Raw genomic sequence first — 26,184 nt, 5'->3', positions numbered from 1 at the left:
ACCAACAATCAGGTCCCCAGTATCCAAAACCTTCGATTCTATTCCCACAAATCATTTAGTTCAGGTTACTACTATGATTCCGCGACTACGCGATCGGTTAGTGAATGCGATGAACTTCTGCAGAAACTCTGAAGGTGCTTCACATGACTACTAGAAAATGATGCAGTAGGGTGAGCTACACGTTGTTATGTAGTTATTGTACACTGGTGTTGCTGCCTTCGATGGTGGATGTGAGTGGTGTGACTGACTGGTAGTGCTGACTGAATAAGGGTGGTGCTTTTGATTGGTTCTCTATGAGTTCGGATGCAGTCCATTGTTATGGTGGTGGTCGACAGGTGATGCTGTCTGTCGGTGGTGGAGGAAGAAATGGTGTGTTGACTGTTGATTTGGTGTATGTGGTGACTGATGGAGGTGGTGCTATCTTGGTTGTCTGTAGACGATGGTGGTGCTTAGAAGTGTGGTGGTACTGCCGTCTGTTGAAGTCGTTTTGAGTGGTTTTAGTGCTCATGTATAGAAGTGCTAGAATGGTGAAGTGTGCTTGCTTCAACATCTCCCAAAGTGTGCGGTAAAAGTGAGGTATGGTGTGTGCTTGAGGTGAAGCAAGTGAGTGAGTAGAGAGTTGTCTTTCTGTGGCTAGTGATCAACTGGTGAAGATGGAGGTGTCACTTCTATTCAGCAAGATAAAATATTCAAAGGTGTTTTTCTGCGACTATTAAGATAGGAACAGGAGGTGTTTGACAAAGGGTAGCGAAATGGAGCAAAGATCGAAGTGGTGGCGAACACTATAGGTCGTCGACAACGGAGAAACGGAAATGACAGAATTGAAAGAGTAACATCCTTAATAGTGTAGGACACTGAGGTCGTACCGTGACGCGGATAGATATAAGATAGAGAGATCCAAGCTTTCTTCATAGCGAAAGTCAGTGCACAAAGAGTGCTCAACGAAATGCGCAGGAAGAGCTATGGACAGATAAGTCTTTTGTTATCCATTTTCTTTAAACACGAACAAATTTATTTCTAGTGAAGATGTCTTAGTATACAAGAGCCAAATCTTGCCATTTGATAAAGCTCATTGTCTGTGGAGCACGGTGGATGGGTGGGTCATAGAAAATGCATGAGTTGGACATACTTCTCAGAAGAGTTCTTCAATGCTTTTATTGCTTAAAATCATGAAGTTCACGGAGGTTGGGACTGAGATCGACGGCTTGGAGCGTCCGAATATGGATGGTAAGATGATTACAAAAAAGGTAGAGAGACATACATCGCAGCAGTTTCAGGTTACAGAGAAAGAGACAGATTTGTTATACCGCGGAACAGAGTGGAGATTGAGCTGGTATTGAGAGATGAATCCATCTCACCTCCTAAGTCAAAGAACGGGGGGATGAGCCCTTCGTGGACCGCAGTGTCCGAATCAAGCTTGGGGCAGAATGAGCTGCCTCTAAGCCAGAAAGCAGGGGGGATGAGCCATCCGTGAGCCGGAGTTCCCAAATGCGCATTCCGAAGGAGAGCGGAGGGGTTCGAGAAGACCCTTCGCTGATATGTCGTGGGGTTATCCAAATGAGTGGGGTGAGCCCTCCCAGATGTGCATTCCGAAGGAGAGTGGAGGGGTTTGAAAAGACCCTTCGCGGATATGTCATGGGCTATCCGAATGAGTGCGGGTGGATGAGCCCTCCGTGGACTCTTGTGTCCGAATCAAACATGAGGCAGGCTTAGCTGTTCCCGGAAATGCATTATGAATGAGAACGGAGGGGTTCGAGAAAACCCTTCGTAGATATGGCGGGGAGCTATCTGAATGAGTGCGGGGGGAAGGAGACCTCCACGGACCCTCGTGTCCAAATCAAACATGGGGGCAAGCTCAGTTGCCCCTCATCGGACTACAGTCCAGAGCATAGACAACGGGGGGGATGAGCTAGCCCTCCGCGGACATAAGATCTGAGTCAAACCTAGGGGCAAGCTGAGTTGCCCCTCATCAGACTCCACTCCAAAGCAGAGATAGCCGGGGCGATGAGCCCTCCGCAGACAGGAGGTATGAATCAAATGTGGGGGAAAGCTGAGGTGCCCCTTATCAGACTATAATCCAGAGCATAGACAATGGGGGGATGAGCCATCCGCGGACATGAGATCCAAATCAAATATGGGGGCAAATTGAGTTGCTCCTCATCAGCTTCTACCCCAGAGCATAGACAACGTGGGGGATGAGCCCTCCGCGGACTTGAGTTCCGAATCAAGCTTGGGGGCAAACTAAGTTGCCTTTAATGCACTCCACTCCTCGAGTAGAGGGCGTAGGGGGAATGAGCCCTCTGTGAGCCGGAGTTCCAAATTGCAATTGGGAGCAAGCAACATATCCAGAAGGAATAATATTATTGAGTTCTACAAAAGAGAAATATAGGGAATGAGGCCCTTTGCGGATGGGATATCGAGTTCCATGAGTAAGTGAAAAGGGGATGAGACCCTTGTCGGATACAATGTTAAGTTCTATGAAAAGTAAATAAAAGGGTGAGACACTCCACGGACATGATAGTGATTTCTATGAAGGATAGCTTATGGCTAGGCTGAGACACTCCACGGACATAGCAGTGAGTTCTGTGAAGGAGAGCTTATGGATGGGCTGAGACACTCCGCGGACAGGGTAGTGAGTTCCGAGAAAGAGAAATGAAGGGGACGAGACACACCACGGACAAGGTAGTGAGTTCTATGAAAGAGAGATGGTGGCTGAGGTTAGACACCCTGCGGACATAGGGGCAAGCTGAGCTGTCCCTAGATATGCTTCGTGCTTTCCGAATGAGAGCGGAGGGGATGAGACCCTTCGCGGATCCAATGCTGAGTTCTACGGAAGAGAAATGAAAGGGACAAGATACTCCGCGGACATGGTAGTGAATTTTGAAGAGGAAAATAGATAGTTGGGTTGAAACACTTCACGGCCATGAGGATTGAGTTTGAAGAGTGAGAGCGAAAAGGATGAGACCCTTCATGGATATGCTAAGGAGTTATATGAACGAGAACCGATGGATTGAGATACTCCGCGGACATGATGATAGATGTGGAAGAGTGAGTGCCAAGGGAAAGAGACCCTTCGAGGACTGGTAGTGAATTCTGTAAGGAGAGCTAATAGTAGAGAGGGAATGAGGACTTCGGGTCACACGACCAAGGACGGTTAGCAAGGAAAACATCGCGAAAGTAAGGCTTCTTCAGTCCCAGATTATTGGGAGAGGAATCGAGGAGTAGAGATTATTGATTGCTGGCGCTCGCAGGATCATTGGAGATTTACAGAAAGAATCATAGCAAAGAGCCTAGAAAGATAAAGAAAGCGTAATCAAGGAAGGAGGTTAGAAGAGGTGTAGTGCATATACATATAATGGAAATCTACGGAGATCTGGGATACACATAGTTTATAGGCTGAGGTTGGAGAGCTTAGGTAAGTGGTGATGAAGGAAGAGTGAGACGAGTGGAGGATTATGATACAATTCGCGGCCAACAAAGTCACAGAGTCAATAAAGATGAGAGTGCAAAGTTCCAAAGTACACGGACAAAGAGAATAGGGATTGAATACTTTACAGATATACGATCCAGTAGCACAGTACATGGATATGAAACGTCCTGAGGAGAAGAAGATTGTATACAGTCTCAGGATACTGTGGATATCCAGAGTTCAGAGAGAGAGACAAGGAGATTCAGAGACTTCTCAGGTCCGCCGTCGTTATCGACGCCAAACACGAGAGGGGGCAAATGTATTAGCCGTTTTCATGGATGGGCCATAGTATGAATTTGGCCCAGAGAATAGGCCCAAGACCATACAATGCCCCAGGAGGTAAACCTAAAGAGGAGATATAAAAAGGAAGTGAGGGGAGAAAAGAGAGGAGACAACTGATGAGAAAAGAGAGAGAGGTGTAAAGAGAAGGAGTTGGTGTGAACTACGGCAGCTTGATCCCGAAACGGGTACGTAGGCAACCTAATTGGTGTAGCCAATCAAAAATAAAGCTTAAATATGAGTAAAGATAAAAGTCAAAGTAAATGGGTGCGACAAGGGTCTTTCCTGAACTTATTTCCTCCCCATGCCAAATCCAAGTTTTGTACATCGGGTCTATCCCACGTATGACTAAGTGAGTATAAACGAGAAAACTATTATGACAAAATAGGTTTTGGCACTCTACACATGGGCACCTAATGATATCTGATTTGGGATTTTGATTAGATTCTGCCGTTTTGACAAACTTCATAGCAGCTTCTTTATACTCCGTTGAAGTTCTACAAACGAAAAAAAAAATTGTTTGAAGTTTTCTCTAATAGTTGTGCTGCACATACATCAAACTAAGGTGTCAATATAAACCTAATTAAGTCTACCCAAGCTTTATCCATCATTGTAACACCTTCTCTCTATAGGAACAGTTATTTCAGAACGAATATTTCTACAAACCGCGAGAACCCACACGCAGCGGAATCAATAGGGTTCTCACGATTTTGGATAGAGAACATACCTTTTAGATCCGGTTTTGATAACTCTGAGAGCCAAGCTTTATGAATCCGAATCAACAATCAACCTCTTGATCTTCTGATGTATTCATTTAGAATAGATTGGACATTGTGTGGACAACGATCTACCAACCCCCTTCTTTCTCACAAAGCTAGATCCAATTTTGGATCTATCTTTCCTTGCCTCTTTTTCTAATATAGTGAATAGTGAATTTCGGCCAAAGAGAGAGTATTCTATTTATAGGCTACAACAGGGACCATGAGGAGAAATTAGGGTTGGGCCTCCTGACGGGCTTGGGCTTCCCATGTTCGCCCAGAACACACGGCCCAAGTCCGTCAACAAATGGCTTATTCCACTAAAGGTCATTGTTGCACTACTGCCCTAATCCCAAATTACGTGTCAACGTTTATGGGCTCCATATTATATGCTCGTTGATCTCCCCGTGTTTAAGATATTGAATGTCCGTTGATTAAGTCAAGTTACTGACAACTACATTAATCAACTTCTTATGTCCTTGAGTAGTACCACTCAACCTCCATGTCATGTCGGAATAAATCCACCTGCAGGGTTTACATGACAATCATTTTGAGCTCCTCAAGGGGACATCATCAACCCGACTTCTTGCAGGACACAGATTCCTTCTATAATCAACAGCACACCTTACATACAATATCATTACTCAATCCATCGAGTTTGTTGATTCACAAATGAATCTCACTCATTGATTATTTAAAGCAATGTACAATGCATGTAAGTGCCCGTTATTATATCCGGATTAGGAGGACAAGCATCCATAATAACAGAGGCGTTTGTTCTCTTATATAGTCAGTATAAAGAGAAACAACCTCACTTGGTCCTGTTCAATACACACAAAGTGTACTAGTGTAATCTTATAGTCAAGATAGACTAATACCATATTATACTACAACCGTACTAATGGTTTGTCCAAATCCATCTAGGTTGTGAACGATTACTTATACTTTATAAGGTACTAATGATATGATATTCTGTGTGTTCACACCATATCATCTACAACATAAAGTATTAGACACATGCATATAACTAATAACATATATAATATGCATAACATTTGCCTATATGATTCTCATTCAAAATATAAAGAATTAGAGTTAATACAAAAGTAATGCTTTTAGTATATAACCCTATCACTCTCAACCTTGATCCTAACACGGGTCACAAAAATTTAATTTGAATAGGAAAACCCAAATTTATAAACATTGTTCTCCAGGGTAACATAGTAACTTACTCCACAACTTTAAAATAAACACCATACGCGAACGATAAATACTGTCAAGAAATTAATTATACTAATAAGTACATACACAGTATACGTACAGTTATAACTACTTGCACATCTACAAATCCAATACTAGCAAAACAGGTACACAAGTAATTTAGATGATAAAGGACTCGAGTGCCTTTAACACACAAACATCTAAACGTACGTAGACATGAATCATTAAAGAACAGTAACATAAACACAAGTAAATAGCTTACTCAAAAAAATTTAACACATATGTTAAACCTATAGCATGGAGATTCAATATGATTCCTTAATTATTACTGAACCTATATGCACAACCAATACGCAATTGCAATCACCCAACCTTGCCTAAATCAAACTAACAAATTGCATTCAGATATTGAGGATGTGTTTTTCTTAACAAATAACTTAGATGACTGCTAGTGAACCACATAAGCACTGATATTGACAAAGCACTTAATGCAAGTTTGGATTTTTTTTGTAATACATGCATTGCTATCAATAAATAACATAGGTCAACAAATGAATTAAAAATATAGAAAGGTATAACAAGTTCACATTTGTAAAGCAACACAAGCAATAGGGAATAAAGTCGACTTTTGCACCTTTTTTCAAGTGTGAAAAAGCAAAAGATAACTTTGTCAATCACCAAAAACGTCAACTACCAACAAACCTTTTGCTTAGTTACAGGAACAATTAATCCTAGCTTCACAAGGGTCTTGAATCGATCCTATGCAAACAAAATACAAGTCAATGAAATCTGAAATGAAATGAAGAAGCTTTATCATATATATTAAAACCAAAAAAAAAAAAAACCGATGTTGATACATGAACAACTCATGTATCAAACTAGTAGGGCATTTAGCTATGAATTAATGTTTAAAGACCTAAACAAACACAATAAAAAAAAAATACGACTTTAATGAAGGAAGAAAATAATTTGGGAAGATTGTAACAAAAAAAAATAACTCACCAAAATTGGGGAAGAACGTTCTTTGAGAAGCAAAGAAGCCCCAATTGCACAAAATCTACCAAGCGAGCAAGAATCTGAGTTTTAAATTTGTTAACAGAGATAGGGTTCGAAAGTTTTGTCGGAAGTAGTCAATAGTGCGAAAAGATTATAAGAAAATAGGGTTTCCACTTTTCATGTCTAATATATATGGGGGGTTTGTATGGCGGACAGAAGCAAAAAAAATTGGGTTGGAGGGAAGAGAGGGCGGGTTTTTCAATTTTAACCAAAATATTTTTAGTGGGGGTAGCGGGATTGGGACAATATACAATAACTCACATTAAAAATGAACGTGATTTTTGGTGGGAAATATCGCTGTGTTTGCCCTTATATTTAGGATGTTTCCGTACCGAAATATTTTGTTTTTTGATTTACTTGACTCCTCAGTGGCGTGACACCTAATATTGCATCCTTTGTCAAATGCAATAACTCAAAATCTTTCATAGCCTTTCTGGAAAAACTCTATCTTAGAACTACTATCGTAGGGCATTATTGTTGTAGTGTTTGTAGTGTATACTTCTCTGCTTAACTTGTATTTGTTTCAATGTTAATGGTTTAAAACTAGATATATTTCCAATATTTAGTGTTCTTCAAATTCAAAAATATAAAAAAAATAATAGAAATAAACAAAAGAAAATCAAAACCACTTAGTTTATTGTCATTATTAGATAAAGTTTAAGTTTTTTAGAAAATTTCATATTTTGCTTTTATCATTATTAATTAGGATAATATCAACATGCTTAAAGATAAGGTTTAGGATAATATAAACTTAGACTTAAAATAGGAAGTATTTGTCCTTCGGTTTAAGTTTTTAAACTTACCAAAGTATTGGATATTTGATTAACTTAGGACATTTGAATACGCAAGGCAAGTAATGCAACAATACGCTCGCGTATTACAAATCAACTTGGAAATTAAAAATTCAATCTTTGATATTTCTTGTTATATTTTCATAATCACATAGTTAATAGTTAAATCACGTTTAGTTAAGTTTTTTAAACGTAGTTACTTTTTGCTTTACATTTCTGTTAATTGAGCCCACGAAAGCAAATTTGTAAACCTATTGGTTTCGCCACCTTTTCAACCCAGAATGTGGGTTTAGTTTATAAATTTTGTAACCAAAATAACATCAAGCTCGAAAGGTGGGTTGGCGTATCGAGACACCCAACACTCGATCAAACCCCACCACGTCACATCCATCCCCAAGTACGTGTACGGTTGTACGCACACTTGGGAGGTAATTTCTTCACCTCCTCGCAACTCCCAGTTAGAGGATACTTGGTTGTTTACAAAAGCATGTTTGCGTGACTCCGCGTTAAGATTCAGTATTGTATTTACTTTACGCACTTAAGGTTAAACCCGAGCCATAACATAACAACAAGTAGGACTAATCCACACTTTAGTTAACGGACGTTGCGTGATTCAAATGTTACATTGACTAAACAAAAATTTAAAATCGACCAAGTAGAGCCAATCTAGTCACGTTCATAGGACAAACACTTAGCACGAAGATTGAGAGTGGAAAACTACCAGATTCCAATGGACCAACTACCTTACTCACTCCCCTCCCTCATTTCATTGCGAGTGAGATTCTTGGTAGCGCCTCACGTGGTGAAGTAGTGATCTTCTCTTTTGAAGAGCGTAGAGCCCCAAAACCTAGTTTTGCGCCCAAACTGTCCATTTCGAATAGGGCATAGTATCAAATCTACAGACAAAACAAATTTTCAAAATTTCCATCATGTACAAATGTATTTCGATTTATTGAGCATCCAACTCATTGATTGCACATATATTAGATTTTACTAGTCCTGCAAACGTGCATGAGACTTCGCTCAGCCAATCAAAAGCTTAGCGCAACTAAAACAAACTCATATAGGCATGCCGTTCTTGACAAACTCCTATCTCTCGTACCCAGCCAACTCTCTAAGATGGAGGATGAGGTTGTACAAGCTGAAGAGCTTCTCTCTAGTTTCTACACACCGTTACAAGATGGCCCTCCATCTTGTATACTACTCACACACCTCACGAGCGATTTCCGTATCCCACCAAACGTGTTCAATCTCTTACCCATCTTTCACAGTTTTGAACACGAGTTACCATATGAACACCTACGCCGGATACATGAGGTATGCAATACTTTCAATCATCTAGGCGTTTCTGATGATCAGGTTAAACTAATAGTGTTTTCCTTCACTCTAACTGGCAAGAACCACGCATGGCTTTTGTCTCAGAAGCCCAATTCTTTCGATACATAGGAAAAGGTAGTGTTCTCCTTCATGAAGAAGTATTTTCTATCAAAGAAAACAGAAGAGATAGTAAGCAAGATACAGTTCTTCAAACAGAGTTCGAGTGAGACATTCTCCGAAGCATGGGATAGATTTTCTGACCTGCTCCATTCATGTCTTCACCATAAACTAGAAAAATCATATCTTTCTCACTTTCAATCACTGTTCTTGTTCTTAGTGTTTCACATTTTCATGTATTCTGATTGCAGATGACACAAACACGACTCCATATTGAAGCCGGTGTTAACAATGTCGAAATGGTGAAGTCGTTTGTTAAATTTACTTGGACCAGGAAAGGTTGAACTGGAGGCTAAGAACAAGGTTAGTAGAGAATTTATAACTCATCATGCTTTGTCCAGGTTGATCATACAATTCAATCATCTGTTCCTTTAGATTGATGTTCAAATATATATGGGTCTGTGTGCAGAATGGAGAAACTCCCCTGCATATAGCAGCAAAGAATGGGTGCAGTGGAGCTGCACGAATGCTTCTTGAACACGGTGCTCTCGTGGAGGCCAAAGCTAATGTTGGGTTAATCACAATCTTTTGATTTTGTTGTTTGAACCTGTTATGTATTAATCCAATCACGTAAGTCATATGGATGTTCAAATCTACAAATGAAACATTAACAATCTGTATCTCTCTTGCAGAATGGGATGACCCCCTTACACCTTGCGGTTCAGCACTCACTTCAAGCAAAAGATTGCTCAACTGTAAAGACGCTGCTCGAATACAACGCTGATTGCAGTGTTAACGACAATGTAGGAATATTTAATGACGATTTGATTAATTATGACAAAATTTATCCAATCAGTATGTCTCATAAGAATCAGTCAAACGTCTTTTACTGTAGGGTGGTTTGACTCCTATAAACCGTCTCAGTCATGGCAATGTCTGTGAGGAGTTGTGTGAACTCCTCCATGCACATCTTCAGGAGCAGAGGAAGTGCAGAGGTACTGATGCTTGTGCTGAACCGAGTGGCACTATAGCTAAACTCGAAGATGCAATATCAAGTATCATAGGATTGAATGATCTCAAAGTACAGCTCAGGAAATGGGGCAAGGGACTGGTATTAGATGAGAAGCGTAGGGCTCTTGGGGTCAAGGTTGGTGCACGAAGATCCCCTAATATGGTGTTTCTCCGTAATCCTGGAACAGGTTATTCACCGATGCAATGTTTTTAGATTTGATTGCTTTGCTCAAAACACAAGGGCTCCCCTGCGGAGCTTTTGTCCATGGAGAAATGTGCTCCCCCTTCTAGAAGAAGCTCATATCCATTGTTTTATAATATTTATTCCCGGTAAAATTTTAGCATGTTTCAGCTACAAATTTAAATTTAATGTGTCAAAAACAGTGAAACGTTGTAACAATGTTGCTTGCATAGTTTTTTCATCTTGTGGTTTTAAATATACATTAAAAATGAAAACACGTAATGCGTCGAAGCATATATTTAGTACCATGATTATATATATATAGTCCATGATAATACAAGCTATCTGCTTAAACAACAAAAACAAACAAATATAAGTAGCCTTAATGTACGCAATGAAAATAATATACGTACTTTACATCTAAGAATGCTAGTCGATTTTCACTGTTATTCAAAAGCTATTTTGGATATTAAGCTGTTCTAATACTTTCAATTGATGTACTCTATTATCCCCGGGTTATTGTTACTTACATGCTTATGGTAATGGTTGTATTCAACAGGGAAAACAATGGTTGCTCGGATCCTTGGAAAACTAATGCTCAAGGTTGGAATACCGCCTACTGACAAAGTAGTAGAAGTGCAACGTACTGATCTTGTAGGTAAATATTGGGCGAAAATTGTTAGTTAGTCAAGTTGTTTTTGTTTTTTGTGAAGTGGTAACCAGTCACCGAAATGAAAAGTCAAATTTGGTATCTAGTTGTTATTTTTTACGAATGGTATCTAGTTGCTAAAAATTGCTCAAAAACTTAGTATCCAGTTACTAAACTATATTATGTTAGGTGAATTATCGCATAATCATAATATGTGAAAACCAATGACATATGTTAAAATGATTTAGAAGATTACAACATTGCTAAAACACATAAACTAACATAAGATTGAGAAGATTACAACATTCTAGGATTTCTTTTTTTTTTTTCTTTCCTTTCACAAAAAGAAAATAGTTAGACATATACACAACTTAAAGAAAACAATTGAAGTGGAGAAGATAAGTTAAACAAATTACCTTGCAAGTGTGTGGATTAGGTGAGTTTCCATGCTCACCACCTCCCAAAGTTTTGAGTTTTGGTAAGTTTCTATATTAGGAATGGGTAAGAAGTGTTTGAAGAGAAGTATATTTGAGGGTGGGGAAAGAAAAAGAGTAGAAAATGGATAAAGTTTGGGTTTGAATTTCAGTTTGAATTTGAGGGGGAAGCCAAAAAGTTGAAAAATGAGTTGTGAGTTTGATTTTGAGAGGGAAATTCAAATCCACCCAAAAAAAGAATAAATTGATTTCGAAATTTCAGAAAAACAATTGGGCAAAATATTGAATTATTAAATAATTGGTTGAAATATCAAAATTGTTTTGAAATATTGAAATAATTGGTCAAAATTAAAACTCAAATTCAATATCCCATTGCTATTTTGATGAATGGTATCCAGTTGCTAAAAATTGCTCAAACATTTGGTGCTCAATTGCTGAAAGTTGTTAGTTAGTGAGGTTGTTTTTTGTAAAGTGGTAACCAGTCACCAAAATGAAAACTCAAATTCGGTATCCCGTTGCTATTTTGTTTAATGGTATCTAGTTGCCGAACATTCGTCGGAATTTCAAGTACTCCACTCTTGTGTCATATTCATCATCCATGTCAATTACATATTCAATATCATTTTCTACATGCTCAATTGGTTTTTCTAACACTATATACTCATCAATTTCTTCAACATTGAGATATGGGTTATTATATTGTGATAAATCACCCATATGAGAGTTGGGTAATGATGGATTTTCCATTTGAGATGAGGTAAAAGGTGAAGGTATTGAGAGTTAAGAAGTAGATGAAAGTTGAGTTGAGTTAAGAGTGTGGATGTAGATGATTGGAGATGGGAGAGAGTGTAGTTGTATTTAGGGCGTGTATTTTGATAGTGTGTAGTTATATTTTAATGTTGTGTATATCGTACACAACAAAAAATAAAAAATAAAAATAAATAAATAATTGTGTATCAAGTATCACGCTATACTTAATATCGTACAAAACCTCATTGTACAAGAAAATGGGGACCAAGTTGTGGGCGACCAGTAGAGACTTAACATAGTTTGCTTCATGATCCTGTGGTCCTTGTTAGTTCCTCTTTTAGAAAAAAATAGTAGGTAACGATAGTTTTATCCTTCTCTTCCTCTCTTCTTTCCTATTTCGGTAAAATCCTGCACTGGTGTACAGTGTTAGTTCGTATAGGATAGGAAGCTTCTTCTTGGCCCTTTGTTCTTGTTACTCGGCTTTTCTGGTGGTTCCTTATGGCTGGTCTTGGGTCTGCTGTTGATGGTCCCTCGGTTATGGGAGGACAGGGCTCCTGGAGAGATTTGTTTTCAGCTGGAACAAGCTCACGAAATACTTCTTTGAGAAGGTTTGAGACTCATCAGGTGGATGGGATAGCGGAAATTCCAGCAAACATTGTTGAGAAAGGTGTCTCTATGTGGAGTGAATATGTGGTGGGGTTTTTTTATAGAAAAACGGCTACCTTTCCCAATGGTTAAAGCTGCTCTGGCTCGGCAGTGGAAGGTTAAAGGCAGTTACTCAATATCTATTAATCGTGAGTTATTCTACTTTAAGTTTAACCAGGACGAAGACAGAAAACAGGTGTTGGAAGCAGACCCGATATTTATAGCAGGCAAGCTATTTGTGATTCGTCAATGGTCTCGAGAAGTCGAAGCTCAAAAGACCAAGATAACAAGTATCCCAATATGGGTAAAACTTATGGATTTGCCTAAGGAATTGTGGACAGACGAAGGGTTGGGATATATAGCTAGCTTAATTGGTGAACCCTTGCGAACTGATGAGGCCACCATTGAAAGAACTAGATTGATGTTTGCAAAGATCTGTGTAGTTGTTCCTATAGACTATGAATATAAGAGTTCGATTCAAGTGAAAATGGGGGATGAAAAAGTAGATATAAAACTTGAATATCCCTGGGTACCTCTGTCATGCTCTAGGTGTAATATGTTTGGTCACAAGCTTTCAAGCTGTCCCTCTCGGCCAAAACAAGTTTGGCGTGTTAAGCCTGTAAACTGTACAGGGAACACACATGAGGAAGTTCAAGAGCAAGAGGATACTACTGATGGGGGCTCTAACTATGCAGAATGTGAAGATGAAAGGCAGGGAGAACGCGCAAGGAAATGGATTGAGTATGGTAAACTATGTCCCATCTTCAAAGGAAGGAACAGGCAGTCCTATGCTAGTGGCCCAGCAATTAGTTATGCCCGACATTCCTCGAAGGGATAGCATGGCTTCAGTCCAGAGGGGATTAGAACTAGTGATCCATCAAGATACTCTAGCTGGTTCTGATCAGCTTCACCAGATAAACCTGGAAATTAGCCAAAAGGAATAGTTTCTGAAGGAACAAAATGCGTTTTAGGTGTTGGCGGCCAGTGACGAAGAGATTGAGGACGATATTTCTGAAGGAAATCCTGTAGAATTCTTCACAGATCATGAGCCGGTTAAGGAAAAGGTGGTGAAAGCTAAAACCAGGGCACAGAAAAGAGCAGAAATCAACGAGATAAATAATGAGGATGGAAGTACAGCTCAGGGTAAGCATGCTCAGGTATCTGAGAGGAAGAAGAAAGGTAGACCAAAGGGGTCCGGTAGTAACAAACATTAAGCAAAATGATCAAGATTGGAACATGGAATATCAGGGGACTAAAAAAAAAAAAAAAAAGCGTAGGAAGTGAATAAATTCATTCTGAAGAATAATCTTTGCTTGTTGGGGCTTCTGGAAACGAAAGTCAAGGAGGTGAAGAGGAAAAACATTAGTGATATATGCTCCGAATTGGCATTTTGAGAGTAATTATAGTAGTAATCCTGGGGGTAGAATATGGATTCTTTGGAACCCAAATTTTGTGGACGTGAGTAAGATTCAAGAGACAGCTCAGTTTGTACTACAGGGTGACTATTCGTCCTAACTCCACTAGCTTCCTATCAACGCTTATCTATGCGAGTAATAATAGCCAGGAGAGATTAGGACTGTGGCAGGATTTGCGGCAGCTTCACAATAGTTTTACAGGACCTTGGTGTGTGCAGGGAGACTTTAATAATGTGCTCTATTCTCATGAGAGGATAGGGGAGCTGGTCCATCCTCGAGAAACAATTCCTTTTAGGGACTGCCTAGTCGATACAGGGTTGTTTGATTTAAAAGCATCAGGGTGTTATTTTACGTGGACTAATTATGGAGTAGGAGCTAATAGGAAATGGTCAAAGATTGACAGGGTTCTTATCAACATCCTCACGGTCGTCTTTGTTTGTGCATGCCCGCTGAATTCCTTTTCGCAAAGGAATTTGGACCATTCTCCCATGATAGTCTGCTTGGTTGATGCTGAAAAAGGGAGAGTTCCTTTCCGGTTTTGTAATTCATAGGCCCTTCATGACAGTTTCAAAGAGTTGGTTCAGCAAGTTTGGGCTACAGAGGTGACGGGCAGTTGTCTATATATACTGGTCCAAAAATTGAAGATTCTTAAGTCTAAACTGCGAGGATGGGCAAGGGTGCATATGTCCGATATTCATATAAAAACTGAGGCAGCAAGGGAGGATCTTCACAGATTACAGAAAGAACTACAAAGTTCCCCTACAGACCTCTAGTTATGCAAAAAGGAAAGAAAAGCTAGAACTCTCCTATGTAAACTGATTGAGATGGAGTATATGGAACTTAAGGCCAAAGCTGAAAATGATTGGCTAGATTACAGCGATAAAGGAAATGCATTCTTCCATCAAGACATAAAAGAAAGAAGGAACTGTAATTTTGTGTGGACTGTTTCAGATATGAGCGGGGTAAAACATGAAGGAGTAGCACAAATGTCCAACGCTTTCATCAGTTTCTTTCAGGACCTTCTGGGAGTTGAGGCACTGAGGACGGCAATCTTGCACCGGTTCTTTGTTGTTGGAGGACATATCAGTTAGGGGGGTGGTGGATTCGGTACAAGCAGCTAAACTGTCAGAAGAGGTTACAAATAAATGGGGAAATTACACGAGCTTTATTTGATATGGAGGACTTTAAATCCCCAGGGCCTGATGGCTATACAGCATTCTTCTTCAAAGATTCATGGGACATAGTCGGTGAAGATTTCCTAAGAGCTGTCAAGGAAGTGTTCGGTCAAAACAAAATTCATAAAGGTACTAATGCAACATTTCTATGTCTGGTTCCTAAAAAGCCTGTTGTTTCACAGGTTGATGAATTTCGTCCGATTGCATGCTGCAATATTACTTATAAATGTATTGCAAAGGTTCTCAGTAATAGGATGAAGCCTTACATGGAACAGTTGATCACTCTTAATCAGTCAGCATTCGTTCCTGGAAGATGTATACAGGACAATCTTCTACTGGCTCATGAATTGCTCAGAGGATACAACAGAAAGCATGGGCCGCAGAGATGCACTATCAAAGTTGATATCCAAAAAGCTTATGACACTATTAGCTGGGAATCACTACTGCTGGTGCTCAAGAGATTCAGATTCCCTGACAAGTTTATTGGTTGGCTAGTTATGTGCTGCTCTTCTCCTTGTTATTCAGTCCTTGTCAATGGTAGTCCGTATGGCTTCTTTGAAGGGAAACGAGGCTTAAGGCAAGGTGATCCTTTGTCTCCGTATTTGTTCGTACTGGTAATGGAACTGTTAGGTGGTCTGCTGAAGCAAGGGCTCCTGTTGAAAGGCATTCAGCCTCATTCTAGATGTAAAAGACTTGCAATAACTCATCTGAGTTTTGCTGATGATGTGCTACTTTTTTGTAAAGGGGAAGCTGGCTCTATCTTGGCTGTTAAGTCGGCAATCAATTATTTCTCTTCTCTTACAGGGCTGAAGATAAATACTCTGAAGACGTCTATACTCACTGGTAGTATGACAAATGATGATGGGCTAGCTCTTGCTGGTTTGTTGGGGGTTCAACTGGTCACCCCTCCTATAAAATATCTGGTGTTGTCGCTCACTTCTGCTAGAATCAGCACCAAGGATTGCTTGCCACTGATTGAAAAAATCACCATGAGAATGTCTAACTGGAAGAATAGGTCTTTATCTTATGCGGGCAGATTACAGCTTATACAGTCTATCCTGTCCTTGTTTCATATATATTGGGAGAAGACTTTTATCATTCCAGTTGGTGTCTTGGACAAGGTCGCTAAACTCTGTAACAGATTTCTGTGGTCTGGAGATTTGGTGCAAGTGAAGATGCATAAAGCAAGTCATGCAACTTTGAGGTTGCATAAAGAGGAAGGTGGACTGAGTATTATTGATCCTAGGGTATGGAACAAAGTAGCATACTGTGGGTTGGTCTTTAAGGTTGCTACTAAGGATGAAACTCTGTGGACGAAGTGGACTTGGGAGTACCACATTCGACAGAAACATTTCTGGACTATGAAGATTCCTTCGGATTGCTCGTGGGTGTGGAGGAGTATACTGAAACACAGAAAGATTGCTCGGAAATATATTAGATGCTTGATTGCTAACGGAGAAGGAACTAGTTTATGGCACGATCCTTAGATAGCCTCTATGTTGCTAATCCACAATGCACAAGCTAGAAATTTCATCCATGAACCAGATGATGCTAAAGTAAGTGAGCTGATTACGAACGGTACTTGGAACAATAAGGTCCTCAACTTGCCAGACGGTGAGTTGAAATCAAAAATCTTACAGACTCCCATCAATGTCAATATGGCTCAGGATTTGGTAGTGTGGACTGCTACAAGTTCAGGTAGGTTCTCCACTAAGTCAGCTTACATGTCCATCAAGAAGATGAGAGAAAAGGTTGGTTGGTATAAATTGGTGTGGGGCAAATATAATGTTCCGAAACATTCTTTCATCACCTGGCAACTGTTTGCGGGATGTCTGGCAACACAAGATCGGCTGATTCATAGGAAGATTCTCTCTCATTCAGAGTGTTGCTTGTGTAACGACAAACTCCCAGAAAATTCGAAGCATCTCTACTTCAATTCAGGCGTTCACAAAAAGATTTGGGCTGTGGTAAAAGATAATCTGAAATTTTGGGAGTGGTGCGTGAATCCACTGCCGAGTGGCGTTTACATTGCGACGACAAGATCGAACTTGATCTCAAGTGAGATAACAAGGGTGATGATTTGTGCAAACTGTGTATGGGATTTGGAGCGAGAGGAATAGCGGGGAGGTTTAGGAACGAGCACATTCTACGAGTCGATTAGCAGCTACATCATGGAGAAGATGAAAACCTACTTGCGCGAGTAATCAAGTCCACCGAGGACTCTTCTTCAGCGACAAGGAATTTGATTGCGAGACTTGGTATTTAGATCACTATAAAGGCGTGAGCATCCCGAAGCTAGTTAAGTGGACCAAAACCACTTTTGGGTTCATCAAGATTAATTCGGATGGGTCGGTGGTGAAGATAGTCTTTGGTTATGGCGGTATATTGAGGAACCATGAGGGTCTCCTATACTCTTATACATGGGAAATGTGAACTTACGATCGGTGATTATCCAAGAGTTAAAAGGAATTGAGGCGGGTCTTCTGGCAGCTCTCAGTGTTAACTGTAATATGATTCTGGTTGAATCCGATTCTCTAAGAGCAGTCCAAGTTATTAATAGACAGGAGATGAGCCCTTGGTACTGTCTCGATACAGTGGAAGGCATCTAGAGGCTAATGAACCAGTGTGGGTCGGTTAGTTTGTCCCATGTGTATAGGGACAAGAATAGAGCGGCAGACTTGATGGCTAAGTCTAGTACTACTCGGGATAGAATTATAAATCCTGGAGTTACTTTTGTAAGCATGCCTCCTCTTACGTATGAGCTTAATGTAACAGTAGAGGAAGATGCTATTGGTAAGTTGTACCAGAGAGTTTGATTAATACAGGTTGGGGTCTACCAAACCCCTCATAAACGTTTCAAAAAAAAATATATGTTGTGTATTTTGATAGTGTGTATTAGTTAATGACAATAGGCCGAAATATTAAATTTTTATTGAAATAATTGGGTGAAATATTGAATTTATGTTGAAATAATTGGGTGAAATATTGAAATATCGAGATGTCTAATCCTAAACCCTAAACCCTAAATTGAAATATTGATAAATGGTATCTAGTTGCTGAAAATTGCTCAAAATTTTGGTGTTTAGTGGCTGAAAATTGTATTTGTAAAACTCAATTTCGGTATCCCTAATTTGGTAAATGGTATCTAGTTGCTGAAAATTGCTCAAAATGTTGGTGTTCAGTTGTTGAAAATTGTATTTGTAAAGCAGTAACCAGTTACCAAAATTAAAACTCAATTTCGGTATCCAATTACGAATTTGATAAATGGTATTTAGTTGCTGAAAATTGCTCAAACTTTTGGTGTTCAGTTGCTGAAAATTATATTTGTAAAGTAGTAACCAGTTACCGAAATTAACATAAGATTGAGAAGATTACAACATTCTATGATTCTTCTTTTTTCCCCTTCCCTTTCACAATAATTTTTGTCTTAAACCCATAACATATGTTGTCAACTTCCACTTCCAATTCCAATGTAAGCTTTCAATGTGCTTAAATTAGACTTAAATTTAACAAAAAGAAAGTAGTTAAGCATATACCCAACTTAAAGAAAACAATTGAAGTGGAGAAGATAAGTCAAACAAATTACCTTGCAAGTGTGTGGATTGGGTGAGTTTTCATGCTCACCACCTCCCATAGTTTTGAGTTTTTGTAAGTTTCTATATTAGGAATGGAAAAGAAGTGTTTAAAGAGAAGTAGATTTGAGGGTGGGGAAAGAAAGAAAGTAGAAAAATGGCTAAAATTTGGGTTTGAATTTTAGTTTGAATTTGAGGGGGAAGCCAAAAAGTTGAAAATGAGTTTTGAGTTTGATTTTGAGAGGGAAATTCAAATCAACCTAAAAAGAGAATAAATTAATTTCGAAATTTCATAAAACAATTGGGCAAAATATTGAAATAGTATTAAATTATTGAATAATTGGTCGAAATATCAAAATTGTTTTGAAAAATTGGAATAATTGGTCGAAATGAAAACTCAATTTCAGATGTCGAGATATCGAAATAATTGAAATATTGAAATATCGAGATGTCTAACCCTAAACCCTAAATTGGGAATATCGAGGAATCTCAAATTTTAATACCATTACAAATTAAAAAAAATAATAATAAAATAGGTGTTAGATTAGATAATGAATATTAACTTCTAAATGTACTAGATGTTAGATACTAGATTCAAAATATAGTTAGAACTATATTGAATTTTTTTTTTTTTTCGAAATATAGTTCTATTATTGTTAGAATTGTATTGGCTAAACCATAAACATATGTACAGTTGCTACATACCAATTCTGAAATCATAAATAATAACCAAAATATTTTATTATGGAGTGGAAAATGGGTTTAAATTATATCATTTAATCAAACTTTAATTTGTTGATAAAAATTTAGATGTTAAATCGATTCAAATAAAATCTAGTTAGAACTAGGGTGGCAGTTTTGTACACGACCCGCTAACTTGACACAAATCCGACATGAAATTAGCAGATTTGGGTCGGGAAAAAAGGCTTTTGGGTAATTGAACCCGTCAAATAAATGGGTTGGGTTAGGGTCACATATGTTAACCTGAGTAACCCGTTGGTAGACCCGATTAGTTCTCAAGTCTAATGGGTTGGGTCATCAACCCGTGATATGTATAACCTGTTTTAAGATAAGTGAATTATTTTTTAAAATCTCACTATCCCAACAACCTAAAATTAACGACTAAAAAGAGAAGGATTAGCCGTCTTATTGATTTATTCGATAAATACATGTTTCGCTATTCAATTTTCATTGATATGTAATTGAATTATGAATGGTTTTTGAGAATTATTATATATTTTTTTGATAAATAAAATCGTGAAATACTAAATATTTTGCATATAGGTTGTTTATGAATCCGATCCGAAACTGATATAAAATCTCATCTATCACCCCAACTATCTAAAATAAACAATTAAAGGAAAATGATTAGCTGTCATATTGATTCATTCGATAAAGATATGTTTAATTATTCAATTTTCATTAATATGTAATTAAATTATTGATGGTTTTTGAAAATTAATATATATATTTTTGATAAATAAAATCGTGAAATACTAAATATTTTGCATACAGGTTGTCTGTGAATCCGATCCGAAACTGATTTGAAATTGACTCGCTGGCTTAGCGGGTCACCTGATGGGTAACCCGTTATATAGGCGGGTTAGGTTTGGGTTTGACAAACTCGACACGATTAATAATTGGGTCAGATTTGGGTTTGCTCTCCTAACACGTGACCCAAATATGATACGACACGAACCCGACCCAACACGTATGACCCATTGCCACCCCTAATTAGAACTGTATTGTGTTCCAACCTTAAATCCTAAACATAAGTAAAGTTTCTACTAATTCTGAAATAAAAAATTACAACCCAAACGTTTTATTATAGATTGGAGAACGAGTTAATTTAAATAATTATATCGTCTAATCTAATTTTAATATGTAGGTAAAAATTTAGATATTAGATTCAAAGTGTAGTTAGAACTGTACTAATTCAAACCCTTTCCGAAATAAAAAATCATAACATAAACGTTTTATTATAGATTTGAGAATGAGTTTAAATTATATTATATAATTCAATTTTAATTTGTTGGTAAAAATTTAGATGTTAGATTCAAAGTCTAGTTAGAACTGTATTTATTCAAACCCTAGAGACATGTACAATTGCTACCAATTCGAAAATAAAAAATTATAACCTAAATATTTTCTACTTGTTGGAACTAAGTTATCACCTAAAACAACTACAAATAAGTTAAAATATGCTAATTATTAATCAAATTATTATCAAATAGATGATGAAACATTTAAATATTGGAATTTGGCAACACAGCAATAAGATACCGAATGGTTTAAGAATTTTCGGTGTCTATTTGTTGTATCTTTACTTGGTAAATAGTAACCCGACACTGTAATTTATGGTTATGTTTCAGCAACCCGTTACCGTGGTTTATGGTATTTTACGGTAATGTGTTACCGTTCCTCAAAATAGCATATACATCAAGATTACACAAAATTTATTTTGAAATCTAATATTCAAACTATCGTAATCCATTTAGTTTCAATTCCATTAGGCAATTTCAATTATATTAATCTCCAATTTATTCTTTTTCATGTTCAATTGGTTCTTCTAACATCATATAATCTTCAATTTATTCGACATTGAGATGTGGGTAGTTGTATTGCGATAAATAGTTTATTTGAGAGTTGGGTAATGATACATACTCCATTTGAGAGTTAAAATATAGAGGTATTGAGAGTTGAGAAGTAGAGAAAAATTGAGTTGAGTTGAGTCAAGGAAAATTGAGGTGGATGTAAATAATTGGAGAAGGAAAGTGTATTTTGATAGTTTATAGAGTTGCATAGTGCAAATTAGTTAGTTAAGGGCAATATAATAGAAGGTTACCACTATTTTTGATGGGGAGTGCCCTCTTAGAAAACATTGGTTTTAAGTTGGGACACAAATATAATAACAAATTTTGGGTCGGAGAGTGCCCTCTTAGAAATGGAGATGCCCCTTTTTACTCTGCGTGGGCTCATTGGAAGTTATGGGCTATGACTCACCCACGTCGCTAAAGGCACATATGGATCTAAGCTGAGATGCCTTCTATGCCGCACGGGTACACAAAAGTGACTCCTAATCTTTGCACTCTCTAATGAGAACTCGTTATCAGAAATAGTTAGCTCGAACTTCCAATAAGTTCACTAGCATATCAAGATTGGGGGCTAACATGCTTATAACAAACAAGTTGTTAGTCCTACATCATATTTCATATGAACTACTCAGTGGCCAGTGAATTCAGAAGCTACTGTCAACACATTGGGTATTCTCGAACACTCGAATCATGAATAACTCAAGCATCCGAAAGGGGCTGTGTGAACCCTTTTTTATAGGTGCCACGTGGTAGCTTATGGGCCCAAGTGCATCATCCAAAGAGATAAAAATGGAAGCATAAATCAAGGGATTTGGCCATAAAATAAAAGAACCGATTCCTTATTCCCAAAAGGATAAGAGCCCCATTCGAAAGGGAAGGAGACACGCTCAATACAAAAGAAGAGTCATTCTCAGCTCACATACACTCTCGATCATCCTGTACAGAGAAAGACTATCATTCTCGAAAGAAGATCTCAACTCTTGTAACCAACTAGAAATCAAACACCATTAATGAAGATCAGTGTGGATATAGGCATCTTTTTTTGGCCGAACCACGATAAATTTCGTGTCTTGTACTATTTATCTTTCTTGCTGTTTTACTTATTATTTGTGGCGTTGTGTGAAAAATGGATTATCTTCATCAACAAAATATGTGTTGGACCAGTTTAAATTTGGTCCTGATAGTAAGTACGTGGTAAAACACTAATGGCAGATAAAGGAAGTAGAGGGAGGAATTCTCTTTGCTGATGACGCTTATAGGCTGGTAAATGAAGACAATGATTGCAGGACTATGGGGTGGAAGAATTGGAGGAGATAATGTCTGTGATGGACCGTGGAGAAATTTTGGTGATATTAGCTGGTTACAGTGAACCAATGAAGCGTGTAATCTCTTCCAACAAGGGATTCAGCAGAAGAGTGACCAAGTTCTTTGATTTTAACGACTTCAGCTCTGAGGAAATAGCCCAGATTGTCCATCTCAAGATGAACAAGCAAGCTGAGGAGAGTCATATGTATGGGTTCAAGTTGCACCCTTCCTGTAGTGTGGATGCCATCACAAAGCTCATAGAAGTAGAAACTACAGAAGAACAGAGAAACATTATGAATGGTGGTGTAGCAGATCAACTGCTTGTTAATGCCCGAGAGAATTTCGACGAAGTACTTGATTGTGACATTATTAAGGTGGATGATATACTCACCATTACCCTAAAAGATCTTGAAAGAGGCCTCAGATCACTTAATCGATGTAAGAAGTAGATCAAGATTGGCCTCAGATAACCGTAGACTCATTTTTCACAACATATAAATACTTTGTTAGGTACCCAAATCTGAATCTTTTTTATTTTATAATTTTATTTCTGAATGTCATGGTGAAAAGGTCCTCAAAAATATTGAGAAGAACCAGTTGTATGCATTCATGAGAACACCAGTCATTTAGCCTCTCAAAATCAGATACTTAGTACTTGCACATATGTCCAGATCTCCTTTGTTATTTCCTTAAAACGTACAATTAGCTTGATCTACTTGTAGACCTACTAATAAGTGCCTAAGTAGTGCCTTAATTCTATCGCAAATTAAAGAACATAGTTATAAAAATCACCACCAGATAGTATAAGGTAGTAGTTTCAGACTAGAGGCTGCAGAAAGTTATGGAGGCTCGTTCCAATGAAAATTTTGTATTAGAACTTGGGACGATTGATTTTGGTGTCAAAATTGGAATAGGGAGCTTGATTGTCCTCTACTTTTATATAGAAGTTCCTATTTTCCTTTTATTATTTATTATGTTCTGTTTTCTAATAAATATATTGAAGTAAAAATAAATAGAAAGAGTGCTGCAAAGAAGAAAGGTAGATTCCACAAAAAGAATGTCACATTAGGAGTACATTGCCAGTAGGTGTTATGAAGAAGATTTCACAAATCTCTAACAGCTTCTTGTGGTCAGGGCCTTCTATGACTAGAAAGCTTCATAAACCTAGTCATGCGACTATCAGGTGCAGCAAAATGGAGGGAGGCCTCAATATAATTGATCCTCTCACTTGGAATGTGGTAGCAAATTGCAGACTCATTTTTAAAGTGGTAAACAAAGAAGACTCATTGTGGACAAGATGGATATGGGAGTATCAATTGAAAAGGAAACACTTTTGGACTCTTATGGAACCTATCGACTGCTCATGGGTATGGAGAGCTATTCTCAAGTATAAGAAGAAGGCAATCAAGTTTATTAGTTACTTGATAGCAAATGGTCATAGTATTAGCTTATGGCACCACCCATGGTGCTCAACTGTGTTCTTTCACCTCAATATTGAAGCTCGACAACTCATTCAATTACCAGAGGAAGCAACGGTTGTAGACCTGATACATGAAGGACAATGGAATGATAAGATCAACACACTACCAGAAGGCCAGAGAACTAAAGAGTAGTATCATGAGTGTAGAAATTCAGAATCACCTAGAGGAAGATAAAATAGTCTTGAATGTCACCTCTTCAGGACAATATAGCACTAAGTCAGCCTACATGGGTCGAAAAAAACATCAGAGAGAAGGTGAAGTGGTACAACTTGATTTGGGGAACATTCCTTCATTGTGTGACAGCTATTTAGTGGCAGCTTATCAATGCAAGACAGGCTAATCAAAAAGAACATTCTAAACCATTCTGAGTGTGTATTTTGTAGTAATGCGAGGGAAAATTCACATCATCTCTACTTTGACTGCCCATATACAAAGGCGGTGTGGAAGGAAGTAAAGAGTAGAATGGGGTTGACTAACAACGTTCTGTAATCTAACCATGAATGGTATATTATCCAGGATGACTAGGAAGAGTACCATTGAATTGGAGATCATAAGAACAATGGCTTGTGCTGTGATTTATGCGGTGTGGAATGAAAGGAATAGTCGAAGGTTCAAGAATAAATTCCACTATTCTTCTCAGGTTCTAAATGATACAATGAAAAAGATGCAACTATATCTGCAACAAGCCATCAAAGAAGTAGATAACACAGGCGCAGCAAGAAAAATATTGGAGAGGCTTGGAATACAGGCTCAATTCAATGAAAAGGTGGAAAAGCTAGTGTAGTGGAAAAAGCCAACTGCAAATATGATTATGCTTAACATTGACAGCATGCTAAAAATGCACAAAGCTGGGTATGGAGGCATGTTCAGGGATGCAGATGGAAGAGTCTTGCTTTTCTACTGTGGTGCCTCTAAAAGTAAATCCATTTTGTTCCTAGAGTTACATGGCATTAAGGTTGGACTAAGCATTGCAGTCAAAATGGAGTACAAGCATCTGATGGTCAACTCTAACTCTGAAAGGGCAGTGAACATTGTGAATGGCACTGAAACACCTCCTTGGAATATTCAAGCAATAAAGGCACATCGACAACACAATCACCTTCCTGGTGGAACATATCTATAAAGAGGGGAATATAGCTGCTGAATTTGTAGCAAAAAATGCAAATGAGAGTGATATAGGTGTATTGTGTAGTATAGGACCTTTAGAGGAGAAACTAGTTGTAATTGTTCATGAGGATTCAAGTGGATGTATTTACAGAAGAACGTAATGAATACAGGTTGTGGTCAGCCTAACCCCCTAACTTCTTAAAAAAAAGTACCATGGAAACGAGGGCGTAGAAAATTTCCTGAATAGAGTTCGATAAATTAGGAAATTGGCTATGGTATTAGTAGGTTCTTTTAATTTTGATTTGAGTTTGATTTTGAAAGGTATAATAGTAGGTTCTAGCTCATGTAGTTTTCACTACAGAAGTACACGTGCCACGTACAATCATGTTGTCAGTATTGCCAAAGGTCGGAAACAGAAGCGTTTCAAAGCTTCTCCTCTTTTCCAATCATTTAACACTTTTCCTCTCCTCTAACACCTTATGCACCAGGTCTTATAACACTATGGAGGAAATTTTCAAGCAGTTTCTTTTTCTCTGTGAGGATACCATTACCACATAAACAAAAAAGAAACTTAAAAGAGAATACGCAAGTTGTTGATGTATGTTATATCTCAATCTAAGATCAATGCATGCCTAGCTTGAATTGCTATATATCTGTCAAAGTTGTACGTTTTGCTTTTACTTACAATTCTATCAGGCAATAATTCTTGTTTTATTGGTTATGTACCTTGGTACTTGGTAGCATAATACAAAATATTCCGATATATCGCGATATATCGCGAGATTTCAGCAAAGGATAAGTAAATATCACGATATGCTTAGAGATATTTATAACTGCAAATATCGGCGATATTTCGA

At 38.1% G+C, this 26,184-nt stretch overlaps 3 protein-coding genes across 4 annotated transcripts; all 3 read left to right on the top strand.

Annotated features, from left to right (window-relative positions):
- The first annotated feature begins 1,169 nt into the window (after positions 1-1,169).
- On the top strand, positions 1,170-10,943 carry LOC147509257 (uncharacterized). Its single transcript, XM_086597753.1, has 6 exons — positions 1,170-1,227; positions 9,343-9,371; positions 9,478-9,576; positions 9,701-9,811; positions 9,904-10,207; positions 10,760-10,943. Exons 1-6 carry the CDS (start codon positions 1,170-1,172, stop codon positions 10,885-10,887), a joined length of 729 nt encoding a protein of 242 aa, XP_086453879.1. The 3' UTR covers positions 10,888-10,943.
- A 5,821-nt stretch (positions 10,944-16,764) lies between these two features.
- Positions 16,765-17,388, top strand: LOC147509256 (uncharacterized). Its single transcript, XM_086597751.1, has one exon. It carries the CDS (start codon positions 16,765-16,767, stop codon positions 17,386-17,388), a length of 624 nt encoding a protein of 207 aa, XP_086453877.1.
- A 4,458-nt stretch (positions 17,389-21,846) lies between these two features.
- Positions 21,847-25,512, top strand: LOC147509255 (uncharacterized). 2 transcript variants are annotated; one of them, XR_015218447.1, is made up of 2 exons: positions 21,847-23,249; positions 23,874-25,512. XR_015218447.1 is itself a non-coding variant. In XM_086601596.1 (2 exons), the coding sequence occupies exons 1-2, from the start codon at positions 22,751-22,753 to the stop codon at positions 24,350-24,352; spliced, it is 906 nt and encodes a 301-aa protein (XP_086457722.1). In that variant the 5' UTR covers positions 21,882-22,750; the 3' UTR covers positions 24,353-25,512. The 2 variants fall into 2 exon arrangements, 1 of the variants encoding a protein (XP_086457722.1); XM_086601596.1 differs by having other exon boundaries at positions 21,882-23,177.
- The last annotated feature ends 672 nt before the right edge of the window (positions 25,513-26,184 follow it).

This window comes from Coptis chinensis, chromosome 3, assembly GCF_015680905.1.
Source record: "Coptis chinensis isolate HL-2020 chromosome 3, ASM1568090v1, whole genome shotgun sequence".
In the NCBI taxonomy this organism is placed as follows: domain Eukaryota; kingdom Viridiplantae; phylum Streptophyta; class Magnoliopsida; order Ranunculales; family Ranunculaceae; genus Coptis; species Coptis chinensis.
This window is presented reverse-complemented; position numbering and strand designations above follow the sequence as displayed.